Raw genomic sequence first — 19394 nt, 5'->3', positions numbered from 1 at the left:
TACATAAGAATTGTATGTGACTTGCCAAGGATTGTTAGACTGACTGGTTGTACAGTGATAATCTATGAGACTTCATACAGCATACACAGGCCTAACACATGTCATAATGTACAGGAGCCAGCTAAGACACTGTATAAAGTATACATAGGATCCAGCTCTGAGAACTCAGTATTACATGCACTGAGTGTACAAAACATTAAGAACACCTGCTCTTTCCATGACATAGACTGACCAGGTGATATGATCCCTTATTGATGTCAGTTATTAAATCCACTTCAATCAGTGTAGATGAAGGGGAGGAGACAGATTAAAGAAGGATAAGCCTTGAGACAATTGAGACGTGGATTGTGTATGTGTGCCATTCAGAGGTTGAATGGGCAAGAGCTCATAGAGAATACTTAGGACTGGTCAAAATAAGTTGTTTTCAAACCGTTTCAATGATTGTCATATATAAGATCTGCAGATTTGTAAGTGAAAAGTCCCACTTCCATCTAGCAAGAGTCTGACTTTCTGATCCATGATAAATCATCAGAAGCGACAGTATATTAGGCATGAACCGTAACCTTCCCTTGAGTTCATGTTTCAGTTAATAGTATGACAGCCTTCTAGTCTGGTCCCAGAACTGTTTGTGCTTTTACCAACTCCATTGCTGTCACTGTATCATGTTTGTCATGACAGTTCTATAAGGAGTTTTCAGGAGTGGCTAAGCAGACTGGCCCCCAGGCTATAAGCTTTCTGCTTTGGGAGGACATTTATGAAACTGCACTCGGTGTGCCACTTTCTGTACTTAGTTATAAAGTGTGCATACCAAATGTCACCCTTTTCCCTATATAGTGTTGGTATAAAGAATAGGATGCCATTTGAGGCACAAACAAACATGAACACTAAAAACAACAGGTAAAATAATAGCACTATGTTTTGTTAAACAACCTACTTTAGTGCTAGAATTTAGTTTAACACTTTTACCGTCTACATTTGTACACATACTTCTCTCAGACAAAAGAGGACTACATTATTACACATACTTCTCTCAGACAAAAGAGGACTACATTATTAAACAGCATCCTACAGCAGCTAGGTTTCACGTTGTATAAACCTATGGCTTGTGATTCTACACTGAAGGAAATGACATCATGCGATTTCCAGTATTTGTCCTCTTCTATGTTGTAAGGAGTTGCCAGTCCGTTGCTGTTGAATGGAAAAGTAATGGATGTAAAGGCAAGAACAGAACATATCAGGGCCTTGACTTGAGAATAGTACAATGGTTTGTCCTGGAGTGGTTGTCAGTCTTGAACACTTGGTAGGTGAACATTTACAAACACCAAAACAGACGTTGGTTGGAGATGGCAGAGGGTCAGGTAAAGTACTGTAGCTCAGGTCTAGTGACTGGTTGTAAGGGGCAGTTTATCCTCCTCTTCCTTCTCTTTAATGACAAGACACCATAACCAACGTTGGCCGTGGGCATTAGATTACCTGCTGGGTATTGACGAACGGTGTGTCATTCAACATGAGAATTGTCTTGAAATAAACAGAAAATGAGAGCCAACGTGGTCAGAGGCTATAAGGATTTGCCAACCGCTGTTTTTAACCCTTCATCGGCGCAGCCTATTTTGTCCGATCTAAACTGAGATTGACTGTACCCACTACCCAGGTCAGCTGTAGCCTACATTCCTATATTCACCAGGGGACAATGTTAGGGGAGGCTAAGCACAGAGGTTTGGGTTCAGGCTAGAGTTTGTGGGGATTATCTTGCCACGGTCACACAGTGCTGAGAAAATAGGAGGGTGTCATTTGAGATGTGCCCCTTGTTTGTGCTGCGGGTCCATGGTTGTTGTTGTTCATTTGTCTGTCTGTCCGTTTGTCTCGTCTGAGTGCTGCTGTGCGCTGGTTAATGTGGTCTTAAGGACTACAAGGGCCCTTTGAACTGGTTCCCAGAGAGATGCTGGCGGATGGAAGGCTTGGATCCTGCAGCGTCACCTAGTTTACGCCACACCACCTGAGAACACAACAGAGTACAGGGAAGTGGGAGAGGGGACACAAAACCCTGTTACACAACGGCTGTATACTATCTACAGTATATCCAGTCCCTTCAATTGAGGGTCTCTAGAAGTGAAATGTAGTACTAATTGACCCTGTGGGTCAAAGGGAGGTCATAGAGAGATGGGAACCATAGATATGACTGGAATCCAGCCAACCAATGGGTGTCAACAGAAATGTGCTCCACATATTCTGAGCAGAAAATTAGGGGACACAACAACAGCTGTGCAACACTTAACTCCCAACTCTGTGATGAGAGAGAGAGAGGTTGACCCACAGGACCATGTAACATAGACCTCATTATTGACCAGGATGTCTTTATGGTAGATGGGATACTTGACTGTAAATAGCTGCATTGTGTCTCCATGTTCTCTGTCTCTCATGTGCAGAGCTCTGTATGGAACAACCAACAGGCATGGCTACTGAAAGCCTGGAAGGGCCCCAGGGTTGTCCCTACGAGAACACTGGTCCCATACTACCCTGCACTCCTCGCCAGGCCTGTCACAGAGTGTATATTATCTTTATAGTGCACTACTTTTGATGGGGCCTGGTCAAAAGAAGTGCACTATGAAATGGAGTAGGATGCCATTTGGGATGCACCCTACATGTCTGGGGGTGGATATGCTGTTGAGATGAGAGAAGGCGGGGCCTGTAGCTTCTACCTCATAGTTCTATCCTCCTATCTTATCCTAGGCCTGGGAGGTTTACAGGGGGAATGTATCTGGGAGGTTTACAGGGGGAATGTATCTGGGAGGTTTACAGGGGGAAGGTATCTGGGAGGTTTACAGGGGGAATGTATCTGGGAGGTTTACAGGGGGAATGTATCTGGGAGGTTTACAGGGGAAGGTATCTGGGAGGTTTACAGGGGGAATGTATCTGGGAGGTTTACAGAGGGAATGTATCTGGGAGGTTTACAGGGGGAATGTATCTGGGAGGTTTACAGAGGGAATGTATCTGGGAGGTTTACAGGGGGAATGTATCTGGGAGGTTTACAGGGGGAATGTATCTGGGAGGTTTACATAGGGAATGTATCTGAGAGGTTTACAGGGGGAATGTATCTGGGAGGTTTACAGGGGGAATGTATCTGGGAGGTTTACAGAGGGAATGTATCTGAGAGGTTTACAGGGGGAATGTATCTGGGAGGTTTACAGGGGGAATGTATCTGGGAGATTTACAGAGGGAATGTATCTGGGAGGTTTACAGGGGGAATGTATCTGGGAGGTTTACAGGGGGAATGTATCTGGGAGGTTTACAGGGGGAATGTATCTGGGAGGTTTACAGGGGGAATGTATCTGGGAGGTTTACAGGGGGAATGTATCTGGGAGGTTTACAGGGGCAATGTATCTGGGAGGTTTACAGGAGGAATGTATCTGGGAGGTTTACAGGGGGAATGTATCTGGGAGGTTTACAGGGGAATGTATCTGGGAGGTTTACAGGGGAATGTATCTGGGAGGTTTACAGGGGAATGTATCTGGGAGGTTTACAGGGGAATGTATCTGGGAGGTTTACAGGGGGAATGTATCTGGGAGGTTTACAGGGGGAATGGAGCTCGAAGGCTTAAGAGGCCACAATAAGAGCTTCCATTGTTTCTCCCAGTGAAGTTATTTTAATTACGCTGACAAGTGTGTCGTAAACACTATGGCTCCTTTATGGGAACCTCCAATTATAGCACGGGGAAGTGAAGGGGTGAGAGAGGAGGGGTGACAGGGGGGAGGTTGAGAGGGAGGGATGGATGGAGGGGGGTAATTGTGCAGTAATTGAAACACTGCTCTCCGTCAAAGCGATGGCAGGCTTGTAATTCGAACAGGCAAACAAACAGAAACTGGGAGGGGGAGGGAGAGGGAGAGGGAGAGGGTGAGGGAGAGGGAGACGCAACTCATGTATCTTAATCAAGCTCTCATTATTAGCTTGCTGGGATAGGATAGAGGAGATGAGAAAGGTCATGAGGAGAGAGAGAAAGTTTCTTACATTACACATCTCCCTGACGATGGCCTTCTCCTTTTCACTGAGGTCTTCATCGTAGTCTTCAGGGATCTTCTTCTCCAGGTTCTCATGGACCTCCAGTACCTTCATGGCATGGACCACAGCCTCTGGCTTCTGGCCCACTGGGAGGTAGTCTGCTGGGGGGGACGGCTCACCACTGGAGGACCTACCAGAGCCCTGGAGAGAGAGGAGAGATGGTCAGTGTGGTCACACACATGAATATACTTTATTCTCTCTCTCACACACACATCATCATGTTAGTAACATCATGCTAATCCCCCCTCTCCCCTGTCTCTGGGGTACTATAGTTAACCACCCACCGAAATGAGATTAAATCCTTTCATTCTGGTCCTACCCTGGTGGGGTTACATCTTCCCTGGTCCTACCCTGGTGGGGTTACATCTTCCCTGATCCTAACCTGGTTCTACCCTGGAGGAGTTATATCTCCCCTGATCCTACCCTGGTCCTACCCTGGTGGGGTTACATCTTCCCTGGTCCTACCCTGGTGGGGTTACATCTTCCCTGATCCTAACCTGGTCCTACCCTGGTGGGTTTACATCTCCCCTGGTCCTACCCTGGTGGGGTTACATCTCCCCTGGTCCTACCCTGCTGGGGTTACATCTCCCCTGATCCTAACCTGGTGGGGTTACATCTACCCTGGTCATACCCTGGTGGGGTTACATCTCCCCTGGTCCTACCCTGGTCCTACTCTGGTAGGGTTACATCTCCCCAGGTCCTCCCCTGGTGGGGTTACATCTCCCCTGGTCCTAAACTGGTCCTACCCTGGTGGGGTTACATCTCCCCTGTTCCTAAACTGGTCCTCCCCTGGTGGGGTTACATCTCCCCTGGTCCTAAACTGGTCCTACCCTGGTGGGTTACATCTCCCCAGGTCCTCCCCTGGTGGGGTTACATCTCCCCTGGTCCTAAACTGGTCCTCCCCTGGTGGGGTTACATCTCCCCTGGTCCTAAACTGGTCCTACCCTGGTGGGTTACATCTCCCCTGGTCCTACCCTGGTGGGTTACATCTCCACTGGTCCTAAACTGGTCCTACCCTGGACTTGCCCTACCCTGGTGGGGTTACATCTCCCCTGGTCCTACCCTGGTAGGGTTACATTTCCCCTGGTCCTCTCCTGGTCCTAACCTGGTCCTACCCTGGTGGGGTTACATCTCCCCTGGTCCTAACCTGGTCCTACCCTGGTGGGGTTACATCTCCCCTGATCCTAACCTGGTCCTACTCTGGTAGTGTTACATCTCCCCTGATCCTACCCTGGTGGGGTTACATCTCCCCAGGTCCTCCCCTGGTGGGGTTACATCTCCCCTGATCCTACCCTGGTCCTACTCTGGTAGGGTTACATCTCCCCAGGTCCTCCCCTGGTGGGGTTACATCTCCCCTGATCCTAACCTGGTCCTACCCTGGTGGGGTTACAACTTCCCTGGTCCTTCCCTGGTGGGGTTACAACTCCCCTGATCCTAACCTGGTGGGGTTACATCTCCCCTGATCCTCCCCTGGTGGGGTTACATCTCCCCCTGGTTCTACCCTGGTGGGGTTACATTCTTCCCTGATCCTAACCTGGTCCTACCCTGGTGGGGTTACATCTCCCCTGATCCTAACCTGGTCCTACCCTGGTGGGGTTACATCTCCCCTGATCCTAACCTGGTCCTACTCTGGTGGGGTTACATCTCCCCAGGTCCTCCCCTGGTGGGGTTACATCTCCCCTGGTCCCAACCTGGTCCTATCCTGGTGGGGTTACACCTCCCCTGGTCCTATCCCAATACAGCTCAGTCCCATCACTCACTGTCCAAGCCCTTAGCTATCTCTATCTCTGACCCTATCCCAATACAGCTCAGTTCCAGCGTTTTGAGCACCACTCTTGCATTAAATCCTCAAGAATCCCAGCCAGCATTCCAACACTGGTGCCCCTGAGGAGGGAGGGAGAGAGAGAGAGAGAGAGAGAGAGAGAGAGAGAGAGAGAGAGAGAGAGAGAGAGAGAGAGAGAGAGAGAGAGAGAGAGAGAGAGAGAGAGAGAGAGAGAGAGACTGGAGTGTGAACAACACACACAAAGGAGAGAGGCAATAACAACAGCTCCAGGGTGAATGGTGTAGGCCCCTGCTGTAGAGGTATTATAGAAGAGGAAGGAAGTGATCCGCCTGCCAGTCTACTGTTACAGAGCCTGTATCAATACCTAGTAGCAATCCTCAGAGAACACTGAGATAGACACCACACTTATGTGCATCCCAAATGGCACCCTATTCCCTGTATAGTGTACTACATTTGACCAGGGCTCATATGCCTCTGGTCAAAAGTAGTGCAATATGTAGGGAATATGGTGGCATTTGGGATGTAGACTGAACAAAGTCCGTTTAAAAGAAAACATAAATAGAGGCTCTAGTTTAAAAGACATTAACAACCAACCTTTTTTACAAGATGGAATCACCCATTAAAAGTACATTGCAACTGCTACTGTGTCAAAGAGAATCTTGATTGACATTTAATTGGCTGCTCTTGTTATTAGATGGTTGGGATTTTGCCAGTGCTACAGTGATGTGATCACGATCACTGGGCTAATTTTAGCATGTGACGGATGTAGGGGGGTGTAGGGGCTTAGGAGGGAGGGTTAGCAGTGCTCACACACACTTTCATTTCTGCCCACAAATTGTCTATAGGATTGAGGTCAGGGCTTTGTGATGGCCACTCCAATACCTTGACATTGTTGTCCTTAAGCCATTTTGCCACAACTTTGGAAGTATGCTTGGGGTCATTGTCCATTTGGAAGACCCATTTGCGACCAAGCTTTAACTTCCTGACTGATGTCTTGAGATGTTGCTTCAAAATATCCACATAATTTTCCTTCCCTCATGATGACATCTATCTTGTGAAGTGCACCAGTCCCTCCTTCAGCAAAGCACCCCCACAACATGGTGCTGCCACCCCCGTGCTTCACGGTTGGGATGGTGTTCTTCGGCTTGCAAGCATCCCCCTTTTTCCTCCAAACATAATGATGGTCATTATGGTCAAACAGATCTATTTTTGTTTCATCAGATCAGAGGACATTTCTCCAAAAAGTACGATCTTTGTCCCCATGTGCAGTTGCAAACCATAGTCCGGCTTTTTTATGGCGGTTTTGGAGCAGTGGCTTCTTCCTTGCTGAGCGGCCTTTCAGGTTATGATGATATAGGACTCGTTTTGCTCTGGATATAGATACTTTTGTACCTGTTTCCTCCAGCATCTTCACAAGGTCCTTTGCTGTTGTTCTGGGATTGATTTGCACTTTCGCACCAAAGTACATTAATCTCTAGGAGATAGAACGCATCTCCTTCCTGAGCGGTATGACGGCTGCGTGATCCCATGGTATTTATACTTGCGTACTATTGTTAGTACAGATGAACATGGTACCTTCAGGCATTTGGAAATTGCTCCCAAGGATGAACCAGACTTGGAGGTCTACACATTTTTTCTTAGGTCTTGGCTGATTTCTTTTGATTTTCTCATGATGTCAAGCAAAGAGGCACTGTGTTTGAAGGTAGGCCTTGAAATACATCCACAGGTACACCTCCAATTGACTCAAATGATGTCAATTAGCCTATCAGAAGCTTCTAAAGCCATGACATCATTTTCAGGAATGTTCCAAGCTGTTTAAATGCACAGTCAATTTAGTGTATGTAAACTTCTGACCCACTGGAGTTGTGATACAGTGAATTATAAGTGAAATAATCCATCTGTAAACAATTGTTGTAAAAATTACTTGTGTCATGCACAAAGTAAATGTCCTAACCGACTTGCCAAAACTATAGTTTGTTAACAAGAAATTTGTTGAGTGGTTGAAAAACTAGTTTTAATGAGGCCAACCTAAGTGTATGTCAACTTACGACTTCAACTGTATAAATCTCTATAAGTCTGGAACAGTACTGGTACAGGGCAACCCCAAAAAGTTTCAGCTGGACTTTCACCTAATCAAAGGATTAGCTCAGCAGGAGAAGCTCTCCCTTGAGATAGATATCCCCACCCGAGCGGGTCAGACCAGAGTTCTTCATTATATAACCCCACAGACGAGCAACCCCAAGCGGAAAGTCATCCTCCCAGCAGAGTACTACCCCCTCATTGAAATGAAGGATACATTTACCCAGCTGGTGGTAGGGCAGGTGGAGCTGGAACAGCAGGTGATTACACTCCAGTCAGCACAGACCCAGACAACAGTCCAGCACAACAACATCCCCTTCACCAGGCTGGGGGTGGAGAGAGACATATCTGCACTCTGGACTGTGGTGAGACAACTTCAACAGGAGAAAGAGCAGGAGAAGAACAGAGCACTAAAGGAGAGGATCAGACTGCTGGTGGCGGGGGTGAGGGGGATGCTGTGTGACAGAGAACAACCCACTAGAGAGGTGGCCACCCCTGCAGAGAAGCCAGCAGACCAGCCCACCTCAGCTCCTGACAAAAGTCTCGACACCACAGCAGAAGAGTCCACCCCATACCCTGACCACGTCGACATCAGAGTAGGACAGACAAATGAAGAACCCCAAGCCCAGGGGATCTCACCCCCTCTGAGCACCCCCCCTGTCAACCACTCTGATAGCCCTCCTGACCCCCCCCCCCCCCCCCCCCCCCCCCCCCCACCACACACACACCCAATGAGGACATACACGAGACACAGCTTGTACTCCTTATGGACTCAGACGGAAAATACAGTGGGGATAACAAGTATTTGATACACTGCCGATTTTGCAGGTTTTCCTACTCTAGCATGTAGAGGTCTGTAATTTTTATCATAGGTACACTTCAACTGTGAGAGACGGAATCTAGAAAATCACATTGTGTGATTTTTAAGTAATTAATTTGCATTTTATTGCATGACGTAAGTATTTGATAAATCAGAAAAGCAGGTCCTTAATATTTGGTACAGAAACCGTTGTTTGCAATTACAGAGATCATATGTTTGCTGTATTTCTTGACCAGGTTTGCACAGACTGCAGCGGGGATTTTGGCCCACTCCTCCATACAGACCTTCTCCAGATCCTTCAGGTTTCGGGGCTGTCGCTGGGCAATACGGACTTTCATCTCCCTCCAAAGATTTTCTATTGGGTTCAGGTCTGAAGAATGGCTAGGCCACTCCAGGACCTTGAGATGCTTCTTACGGAGCCACTCCTTAGTTGCCCTGGCTGTGTGTTTCGGGTAGTTATCATGCTGGAAGACCCAGCCACGACCCATCTTCAATGCTCTTACTGAGGGAAGGAGGTTGTTGGCCAAAATCTTGCGATACATGGCCCCATCCATCCTCCCCTCAATACGGTGCAGTCATCCTTTCCCCTTTGCAGAAAAGCATCCCCAAAGAATGATGTTTCCACCTCCATGCTTCACGGTTGGGATGGTGTTCTTGGGGTTGTACTCATCCTTCTTCTTCCTCCAAACACGGCGAGTGGAGTTCAGACCACATGACCTTCTCCCATTCCTCCTCTGGATGATTCAGATGGTCATTGGCAAACTTAAGACGGGCGCTGGCTTGAGCAGGGGGACCTTGCGTGCGCTGCTGTCATGTTTTGTCATTTATTATCTTGTCTTGTCCCTGTGCTTCCCATTCTATTCGTTTCCCTCTGCTGGTCTTATTAGGTTCTTTCCCTCTTTCTATCCCTCTCTCTCCCCCTCCCTCTCTCACTCTCTCGCTCTCTCTTCTCTCTATCGTTCCGTTCCTGCTCCCAGCTGTTCCTATTCCCCTAATCAATCATTTAGTCTTCCCACACCTGTTCCCGATCCTTTCCCCTGATTAGAGTCCCTATTTCTTCCTTTGTGTTCCGTTCCTGTCCTGTCGGTTCCTTGTCTAGAATTCACCGTGCTGTGTTTGTGTATCGCCCTGTCGTGTCCTGTTTTCCTCAGATGCTGCGTGGTGAGCAGGTGTCTGAGTCTGTCTGGTTCAAGTGCCTTCCCGAGGCAACCTGCTGTTCACCTGCTGTTCAAGATCGAGTCTCCAGTTTGTCCTCGTCATTTCGAGTGAAAGTTGTGTTTTTTGTTTGTATTTACTTTACTGGATTAAAGACTCTGTTTTCGCCAAGTCGCTTTTGGGTCCTCTTTCACCTGCATGACAGAAGGAACCGACCAAGGAATGGACCCAGCGACTTCAGACGCTCGTTACACTGCCGTCGAGATCCAAGGAGCCATGCTCGGCAGACACGAGCAGGAATTGTCTGCTGCTCGCCATGCCGTGGAGAACCTGGCCGCTCAGGTTTCCGACCTCTCTGGACAGTTCCAGAGTCTACGTCTCGTGCCACCTGTTACTTCCTGGCCTGCCGAGCCTCCAGAACCTAGGGTTAATAACCCACCTTGCTACTCCGGGCAGCCCACTGAGTGCCGCTCCTTTCTCACGCAGTGTGAGATTGTGTTCTCTCTCCAACCCAACACATACTCTAGAGAGAGAGCTCGGGTTGCTTACGTCATTTCACTCCTTACTGGCCGGGCTCGAGAATGGGGCACAGCTATCTGGGAGGCAAGGGCTGATTGCTCTAACAAGTTCCAGAACTTTAAAGAGGAGATGATTCGGGTTTTTGACCGTTCAGTTTTTGGTAGGGAGGCTTCTAGGGCCCTGGCTTCCTTATGCCAAGGTGAACGGTCCATAACGGATTATTCTATTGAGTTTCGCACTCTTGCTGCCTCTAGTGAGTGGAACGAGCCGGCGCTGCTCGCTCGTTTTCTGGAGGGACTCCACGCAGTGGTTAAGGATGAGATTCTCTCCCGGGAGGTTCCTTCAGATGTGGACTCTTTGATTGCTCTCGCCATCCGCATAGAACGACGGGTAGATCTTCGTCACCGGGCTCGTGGAAGAGAGCTCGCATCAACGGTGTTTCCCTGCTCCGCATCGCAACCATCTCCCTCCTCTGGCTCAGAGTCTGAGCCCATGCAGCTGGGAGGGATTCGCATCTCGACTAAGGAGAGGGAACGGAGGATCACCAACCGCCTGTGCCTCTATTGCGGAGTTGCTGGACATTTTGTTAATTCATGTCCAGTAAAAGCCAGAGCTCATCTGTAAGCGGAGGGCTACAGGTGAGCGCAACTACTCAAGTCTCTCCATCAAGATCCTGTACTACTTTGTCGGTCCATCTACGCTGGACCGGTTCGGGTGCTACATGTAGTGCCTTGATAGACTCTGGGGCTGAGGGTTGTTTCATGGACGAAGCATGGGTTCGGAAACATGACATTCCTTTCAGAGAGTTAGAGAAGCCTACGCCCATGTTCGCCTTAGATGGTAGTCATCTTCCCAGTATCAGATTTGAGACACTACCTTTAACCCTCACAGTATCTGGTAACCACAGTGAGACTATTTCTTTTTTGATTTTTCGTTCACCGTTTACACCTGTTGTTTTGGGTCATCCCTGGCTAGTATGTCATAATCCTTCTATTAATTGGTCTAGTAATTCTATCCTATCCTGGAACGTTTCTTGTCATGTGAAGTGTTTAATGTCTGCCATCCCTCCCGTTTCTTCTGTCCCTACTTCTCAGGAGGAACCTGGCGATTTGACAGGAGTGCCGGAGGAATATCATGATCTGCGCACGGTCTTCAGTCGGTCCCGAGCCAACTCCCTTCCTCCTCACCGGTCGTATGATTGTAGTATTGATCTCCTTCCGGGGACCACTCCTCCTCGGGGTAGACTATACTCTCTGTCGGCTCCCGAACGTAAGGCTCTCGAGGATTATTTGTCTGTGTCTCTTGACGCCGGTACCATAGTGCCTTCTTCCTCTCCGGCCGGGGCGGGGTTCTTTTTGTTAAGAAGAAGGACGGTACTCTGCGCCCCTGCGTGGATTATCGAGGGCTGAATGACATAACGGTTAAGAATCGTTATCCGCTTCCCCTTATGTCATCAGCCTTCGAGATTCTGCAGGGAGCCAGGTGCTTTACTAAGTTGGACCTTCGTAACGCTTACCATCTCGTGCGCATCAGAGAGGGGGACGAGTGGAAAACGGCGTTTAACACTCCGTTAGGGCATTTTGAGTACCGGGTTCTGCCGTTTGGTCTCGCCAATGCGCCAGCTGTTTTTCAGGCATTAGTTAATGATGTTCTGAGAGACATGCTGAACATCTTTGTTTTTGTCTATCTTGACGATATCCTGATTTTTTCTCCGTCACTCGAGATTCATGTTCAGCACGTTCGACGTGTTCTACAGCGCCTTTTAGAGAATTGTCTCTACGTAAAGTCTGAGAAGTGCTCTTTTCATGTCTCCTCCGTTACTTTTCTCGGTTCCGTTATTTCCGCTGAAGGCATTCAGATGGATTCCGCTAAGGTCCAAGCTGTCAGTGATTGGCCCGTTCCAAGGTCACGTGTCGAGTTGCAGCGCTTTTAGGTTTCGCTAATTTCTATCGGCGTTTCATTCGTAATTTCGGTCAAGTTGCTGCCCCTCTCACAGCTCTTACTTCTGTCAAGACGTGTTTTAAGTGGTCCGGTTCCGCCCAGGGAGCTTTTGATCTTCTAAAAGAACGTTTTACGTCCGCTCCTATCCTCGTTACTCCTGACGTCACTAGACAATTCATTGTCGAGGTTGACGCTTCAGAGGTAGGCGTGGGAGCCATTCTATCCCAGCGCTTCCAGTCTGACGATAAGGTTCATCCTTGCGCTTATTTTTCTCATCGCCTGTCGCCATCTGAGCGCAACTATGATGTGGGTAACCGTGAACTGCTCGCCATCCGCTTAGCCCTAGGCGAATGGCGACAGTGGTTGGAGGGGGCGACCGTTCCTTTTGTCGTTTGGACAGACCATAAGAACCTTGAGTACATCCGTTCTGCCAAACGACTTAATGCCCGTCAAGCTCGTTGGGCGTTGTTTTTCGCTCGTTTCGAGTTTGTGATTTCTTACCGTCCGGGTAGCAAGAACACCAAGCCTGATGCCTTATCCCGTCTGTTTAGTTCTTCTGTGGCTTCTACTGATCCCGAGGGGATTCTTCCTTATGGGCGTGTTGTCGGGTTAACAGTCTGGGGAATTGAAAGACAGGTTAAGCAAGCACTCACGCACACTGCGTCGCGCGCGCTTGTCCTAGTAACCTCCTTTTCGTTCCTGTTTCCACTCGTCTGGCTGTTCTTCAGTGGGCTCACTCTGCCAAGTTAGCTGGTCATCCCGGTGTTCGAGGCACTCTTGCGTCTATTCGCCAGCGCTTTTGGTGGCCGACTCAGGAGCGTGACACGCGCCGTTTCGTGGCTGCTTGTTCGGACTGCGCGCAGACTAAGTCGGGTAACTCTCCTCCTGCCGGTCGTCTCAGACCGCTCCCCATTCCTTCTCGACCATGGTCTCACATCGCCCTAGACTTCATTACCGGTCTGCCTTTGTCTGCGGGGAAGACTGTGATTCTTACGGTTGTCGATAGGTTCTCTAAGGCGGCACATTTCATTCCCCTCGCTAAACTTCCTTCCGCTAAGGAGACGGCACAAATCATTATCGAGAATGTATTCAGAATTCATGGCCTCCCGTTAGACGCCGTTTCAGACAGAGGCCCGCAATTCACGTCACAGTTTTGGAGGGAGTTCTGTCGTTTGATTGGTGCGTCCGTCAGTCTCTCTTCCGGGTTTCATCCCCAGTCTAACGGTCAAGCAGAGAGGGCCAATCAGACGATTGGTCGCATACTACGCAGCCTTTCTTTCAGAAACCCTGCGTCTTGGGCAGAACAGCTCCCCTGGGCAGAATACGCTCACAATTCGCTTCCTTCGTCTGCTACCGGGTTATCTCCGTTTCAGAGTAGTCTGGGTTACCAGCCTCCTCTGTTCTCATCCCAGCTTGCCGAGTCCAGCGTTCCCTCCGCTCAAGCGTTTGTCCAACGTTGTGAGCGCACCTGGAGGAGGGTGAGGTCTGCACTTTGCCGTTACAGGGCACAGACTGTGAGAGCCGCCAATAAACGCAGGATTAAGAGTCCAAGGTATTGTTGCGGCCAGAGAGTGTGGCTTTCCACTCGCAACCTTCCTCTTACGACAGCTTCTCGTAAGTTGACTCCGCGGTTCATTGGTCCGTTCCGTGTCTCCCAGGTCGTCAATCCTGTCGCTGTGCGACTGCTTCTTCCGCGACATCTTCGTCGCGTCCATCCTGTCTTCCATGTCTCCTGTGTTAAGCCCTTTCTTCGCACCCCCGTTCGTCTTCCCTCCCCCTCCCGTCCTTGTCGAGAGCGCACCTATTTACAAGGTACATAAGATCATGGACATGCGTTCTCGGGGACGGGGTCACCAATACTTAGTGGATTGGGAGGGTTACGGTCCTGAGGAGAGGAGTTGGGTTCCGTCTCGGGACGTGCTGGACCGTTCACTCATTGATGATTTCCTCCGTTGCCGCCAGGATTCCTCCTCGAGTGCGCCAGGAGGCGCTCGGTGAGTGGGGGGTACTGTCATGTTTTGTCATTTATTATCTTGTCTTGTCCCTGTGCTTCCCATTCTATTCGTTTCCCTCTGCTGGTCTTATTAGGTTCTTTCCCTCTTTCTATCCCTCTCTCTCCCCTCCCTCTCTCACTCTCTCGCTCTCTCTTCTCTCTATCGTTCCGTTCCTGCTCCCAGCTGTTCCTATTCCCCTAATCAATCATTTAGTCTTCCCACACCTGTTCCCGATCCTTTCCCCTGATTAGAGTCCCTATTTCTTCCTTTGTGTTCCGTTCCTGTCCTGTCGGTTCCTTGTCTAGAATTCACCGTGCTGTGTTTGTGTATCGCCCTGTCGTGTCGTGTTTTCCTCAGATGCTGCGTGGTGAGCAGGGGTCTGAGTCTGTCTGGTTCAAGTGCCTTCCCGAGGCAACCTGCTGTTCACCTGCTGTTCAAGATCGAGTCTCCAGTTTGTCCTCGTCATTTCGAGTGAAAGTTGTGTTTTTTGTTTGTATTTACTTTACTGGATTAAAGACTCTGTTTTCGCCAAGTCGCTTTTGGGTCCTCTTTCACCTGCATGACAGCTGCAGGATTTTAATCCATGACGGCGTAGTGTGTTACTAATGGTTTTCTTTGAGACTGTGGTCCCAGCTCTCTTCAGGTCATTGACCAGGTCCTGCCGTGTAGTTCTGGGCTGATCCCTCACCTTCCTCATGATCATTGATGCCCCACGAGGTGAGATCTTGCATGGAGCCCCAGACCGAGGGTGATTGACAGTAATCTTGAACTTCTTCCATTTTCTAATAATTGCGCCAACAGTTGTTGCCTTCTCACCAAGCTGCTTGTCTATTGTCCTGTAGCCCATCCCAGCCTTGTGCAGGTCTACAATTTAACCCTGATGTCCTTACACAGCTCTCTGGTCTTGGCCATTGTGGAGAGGTTGGAGTCTGTTTGATTGAGTGCGTGGACAGGTCTTTTATACAGGTAACAAGTTCAAACAGGTGGAGTTAATACAGGTAATGAGTGGAGAACAGGAGAGCTTCTTAAAGAAAAATTAACAGGTCTGTGAGAGCCGGAATTCTTACTGGTTGGTAGGTGATCAAATACCAGGCTCTGCCGTAACCGGCCGCGACCGGGGGGTCTGTGGGGCGACGCACAATTGGCCTAGCGTCGTCCGGGTTAGGGAGGGTTTCGCCGGTAGGGAAATACTTGTCTCATCGTGCACCAGCGACTCCTGTGGCGGGCCGGGCGCAGTGCGTGCTAACCAAAGTTGCCAGGTGCACGGTGTTTCCTCCGACTCATTGGTGAGGCTGGCTTCCGGGTAGGATGGTGGATAGTAGCTAGTAAAACAATTGGATACCACAAAATTAGGGAGAACAAGGGGTAAAATTCAACAACAAAAAATAAATACTCATGTCATGCAATAAAATGCTAATTAATTACTTAAAAATCATACAATGTGATTTTCTGGAATTTTGTTTTAGATTCCGTCTCCCACAGTTGAAGTGTAACTATGAAAATGACAGACCTCTACATAAGAGTAGGAAAACCTGCAAAATTGCCAGTGTATCAAATACTTGTTCTCTCCACTGTGTAACTCCTCTCGTGGCAATAGTACTGTAGACTACTTTATCACTGACCTCATCCCAGAGTCTTTCAGAGTGTTTAGGTCCAGCCCATTAACACCCCTCTCAGATCACTGCCAAACCACAGTCTATCTGAACAGAGCAATTCTCAATCATGAGGCATCAAAGCCAAAGGAACTGAGTAATATTATGAAAAAAAGGCAACAACAAATTCAATCCCTTTATGACAACTTCCTGGACAAAATATTCCACTGTAATAGTGAAGGTGTAAATTTGGCAGTAGAAAATGTTAACAATATATTTGACCTCTCAGCTTCCCTATCTAATCTAAAAATGTAAAACAGAAAACCAAAGGAAATGGACAACAATGACAAATGATTTGATGAAGAATGTAAAACCCAAGAAAGAAATTGAAAAACCTGTCCAACCAAAAACATAGAGACCCAGAAAACCTGAGTCTACGCCTTCACTATGGTGAATCACTAAAACAATACAAAAATACACTACAGAAAAAGAAGGAACAGCATGTCAGAAATCAGCTCAATGTAACTGAAGAATCCACAGACTCTAACCACTTCTTGGAAAATTGGAAAACACTAAACAAACAACAACAAAAACAATGATCTATCCAAAATGGAGATGTATGGGTAAAGCACTTATCCAATCTTTTTGGCTCTAACAAAGAACCATTGGCAAAAACATATATATGATCAAATACAAATCTTAGAATCAACTTTTAAAGACTACCAGAACTTACTGGATTCTCCAATTACCTGGAATGAACTACAGGACAAAATAAAAACACTCCAACCCAAAAAGGCCTGTGGTGTTGATGGTATCCTCAATGAAATAATAAAATATACAGACAACAAATTCCAATTGGCTATACTAAAGCTCTTTAACATCATCCTTAGCTCTGGCATCTTCCCCAATATTTGTAACCAAGGACTGATCACCCTAATCTACAGAAGTGGAGACAAATTTGACCCCAATAACTACCGTGGGATATGCGTCAACAGCAACATTGGGAAAATCCTCTGCATTGTCATTAACAGCAGACTTGTACATTTCCTCAGTGAAAACAATGCACTCAGCATATGTCAAATGTGCTTTTTACCAAATTACCGTATGACAGACCACATATTCACCTTGCACAACCTTATTGACAAACAAACCAAGACAAAGGCAATGTCTTCTAATGATTGTTGATTTAACAAAATATTTTGACTCAATTTGGCATGATTTTCTGCTATTCAAATTGATTGAAACTAGTGTTGGGGGGAAAACATTCAACATTATAAAATCCATATACACCAACAACAAGTGTGTGGATAAAATTGGCTGAAAACACACACTTTTCTATCCACAGGGCCGTGGGGTGACACAGGGATGCAGCCTAAGCCCCATCCTCTTTAACATATATATCAACGAATTGGTGAGGGCACCAGAACAGTCTGCAGCACCCGGCCTCACCCTACTAGAATCTGAAGTCAAATGTCTACTGTTTGCTGATGATCTGGTGCTTTTGTCCCCAACCAAGGAGGGCCTACAGCAGCACCTAGATCTTCTGCACAGATTCTCTCAGACCTGGGCCCTGAGAGTAAATCTTAGTCAAACAAAAATAATGGTGTCAAAAAAAGATCCAGTTGCCAGGACCACAAATACAAATTCCATCTAGACACAGTTGCCCTAGAGCACACAAAAAAACTATACATACCCCGGCCTAATCATCAATGCCACAGGTAACTTCCACAAAGCTTTGAACGATCTGAGACAAGTAAAGAAGGGCCTTCTATGCCATCAAATGGAAAATACAATTTGACACTGCCAATTAGGATCTGAAAAAAATATATATGAATCAGTTATAGAACCCATTGCCTATATGGTTGTGAGGTCTGAACCAAGAATTCACAAAATGGGACAAACACCAAATGGAGACTCTGCATGCAGAATTCTGCAAAAACAATCCTCTGCATGCAGAGAAGAATTAGGCAGACACCCACTAATTATCAAAATCCAGAAAAGAGCCATTAAATTCTACAACCACCTAAAAGGAAGCGATTCCCAAACCTTCCATAACAAAGCCATCCCCTACAGAAAGATGAACCTGGAGAAGAGTCCCCTAAGCAAGCTTGTCCTGGGACTCTGTTCACAAACACAAATAGACCTCACAGAGACCAAGGACAGCAATAGAATTAGATCCAAACAAATCATGAGAAAATAAAAAGATAATTACTTGACACATTAGAAAGAATTCACAAAAAAACTGAGCAAACTAGATTGCTATTTGGCCCTGAACAGAAAGTACACAGTTGCAGAATACCTGACCACTGTGACTGACTCAAACTTAAGGAACACTTTGACTATGTACAGGCTCAGTGAGCATAGCCTTGCTATTGAGAAAGACCGCCGTAGATAGATCTGGATCGCAAGAGAAGACAGGCTATGTTCACAATGCCCACAAAATGAGGTGGAAACTGAGCTGTACTTACTAACCTCATGCCAAATGTAATTAGAGACACATATTTCACTCAGATTTATTTTCCCTTTTGTACTTGGACTATTTTCACATCATTACAACATTGTATGTAGACATAATATGGCATTTGAAATGTCTTTATTCTTTTGGAGTGTAATGTTTACTGTTCATTTTTTATTGTTTATTTCACTTTGGTTTATTATCTATTTTACTTGATTTGGCCATTTAAACATGTTTCCCATGCCAATAACCCCCTTAAATTGAAATTGAATTGAGAGAGAGAGAGAGAGAGAGAGAGAGAGAGAGAGAGAGAGAGAGAGAGAGAGAGAGAGAGAGAGAGAGAGAGAGAGAGAGAGAGAGAGAGAGAGAGAGAGAGAGAGAGAGAGAGAGAGAGAGAGAGAGAGAGAGAGAGAGAGAGAGATATGATGCATTATTCAAAGCGTCACCTTCTGTGTTTGAAGTTGAAGTTCAAAGCCATGCTAATCAGGCCAGGAGTCTAAAGTCGGTCTGTATTTCATTCCAAAACAGACACACACACACTTTTTGCACACGCCACACTCTTATTATTTTTTTACCTGAGTGGTTACCATGATGACTCCAAAGTTTTTTTTTTTTATCAGGACCAATCAGAGTTCTGATTAGCTAAAGAAGAGTACTCTCCTCTTTCTGCTCCCTCTCCTCTCCTCTTTCTGCTCCCTCTCCTCTCCTCTCCTCTCCTCTCCTCTCCTCTCCTCTCCTCTCCTCTCCTCTCCTCTCCTCTCCTCTCCTCTCCTCTCCTCTCCTCTCCTCTCCTCTCCTCTCCTCTCCTCTCCTCTCTCTGTCTCTGCTCTCTCTCCTCCCTCTGTCTCTGCTCTCTGTTTCCTCTCCTCGCCTCTTTCCTCGCCTCTCCTCTGTCTCTGCTCCCTCTCCTCTCCTCTCCTCTCTCCTCTCCTCTCCTCTCCTCTCCTCTCCTCTCCTCTCCTCTCCTCTCCTCTCCTCTCCTCTCCTCTCTGTCTCTGTC

The 19394-nt window shown here is 47.4% G+C and overlaps 1 protein-coding gene across 3 annotated transcripts in view; it reads right to left on the bottom strand.

Moving 5' to 3' along the window:
- Positions 1-259: 259 nt before the first annotated feature.
- The window catches only part of LOC124046656 (coiled-coil domain-containing protein 85C-A-like), an 89501-nt gene continuing 70366 nt past the window's right edge, over positions 260-19394 (bottom strand). For all 3 annotated transcript variants that reach the window (XM_046367279.1, XM_046367280.1, XM_046367281.1), the window contains 2 exons: positions 4006-4197; positions 260-1996 (listed from right to left, as the gene is read on the bottom strand). In XM_046367279.1, coding sequence (XP_046223235.1) covers positions 1907-1996; positions 4006-4197 — 282 coding nt within the window. In that variant the 3' untranslated portion in view covers positions 260-1906. The remainder of the gene's footprint in view (positions 1997-4005; positions 4198-19394) is intronic.

The sequence above is a fragment of the Oncorhynchus gorbuscha genome, linkage group LG10 (assembly GCF_021184085.1).
Source record: "Oncorhynchus gorbuscha isolate QuinsamMale2020 ecotype Even-year linkage group LG10, OgorEven_v1.0, whole genome shotgun sequence".
Taxonomy (NCBI): domain Eukaryota; kingdom Metazoa; phylum Chordata; class Actinopteri; order Salmoniformes; family Salmonidae; genus Oncorhynchus; species Oncorhynchus gorbuscha.
Note: the sequence above shows the minus strand (reverse complement) of the source record. Positions and strands in the feature narration are given on the sequence as shown.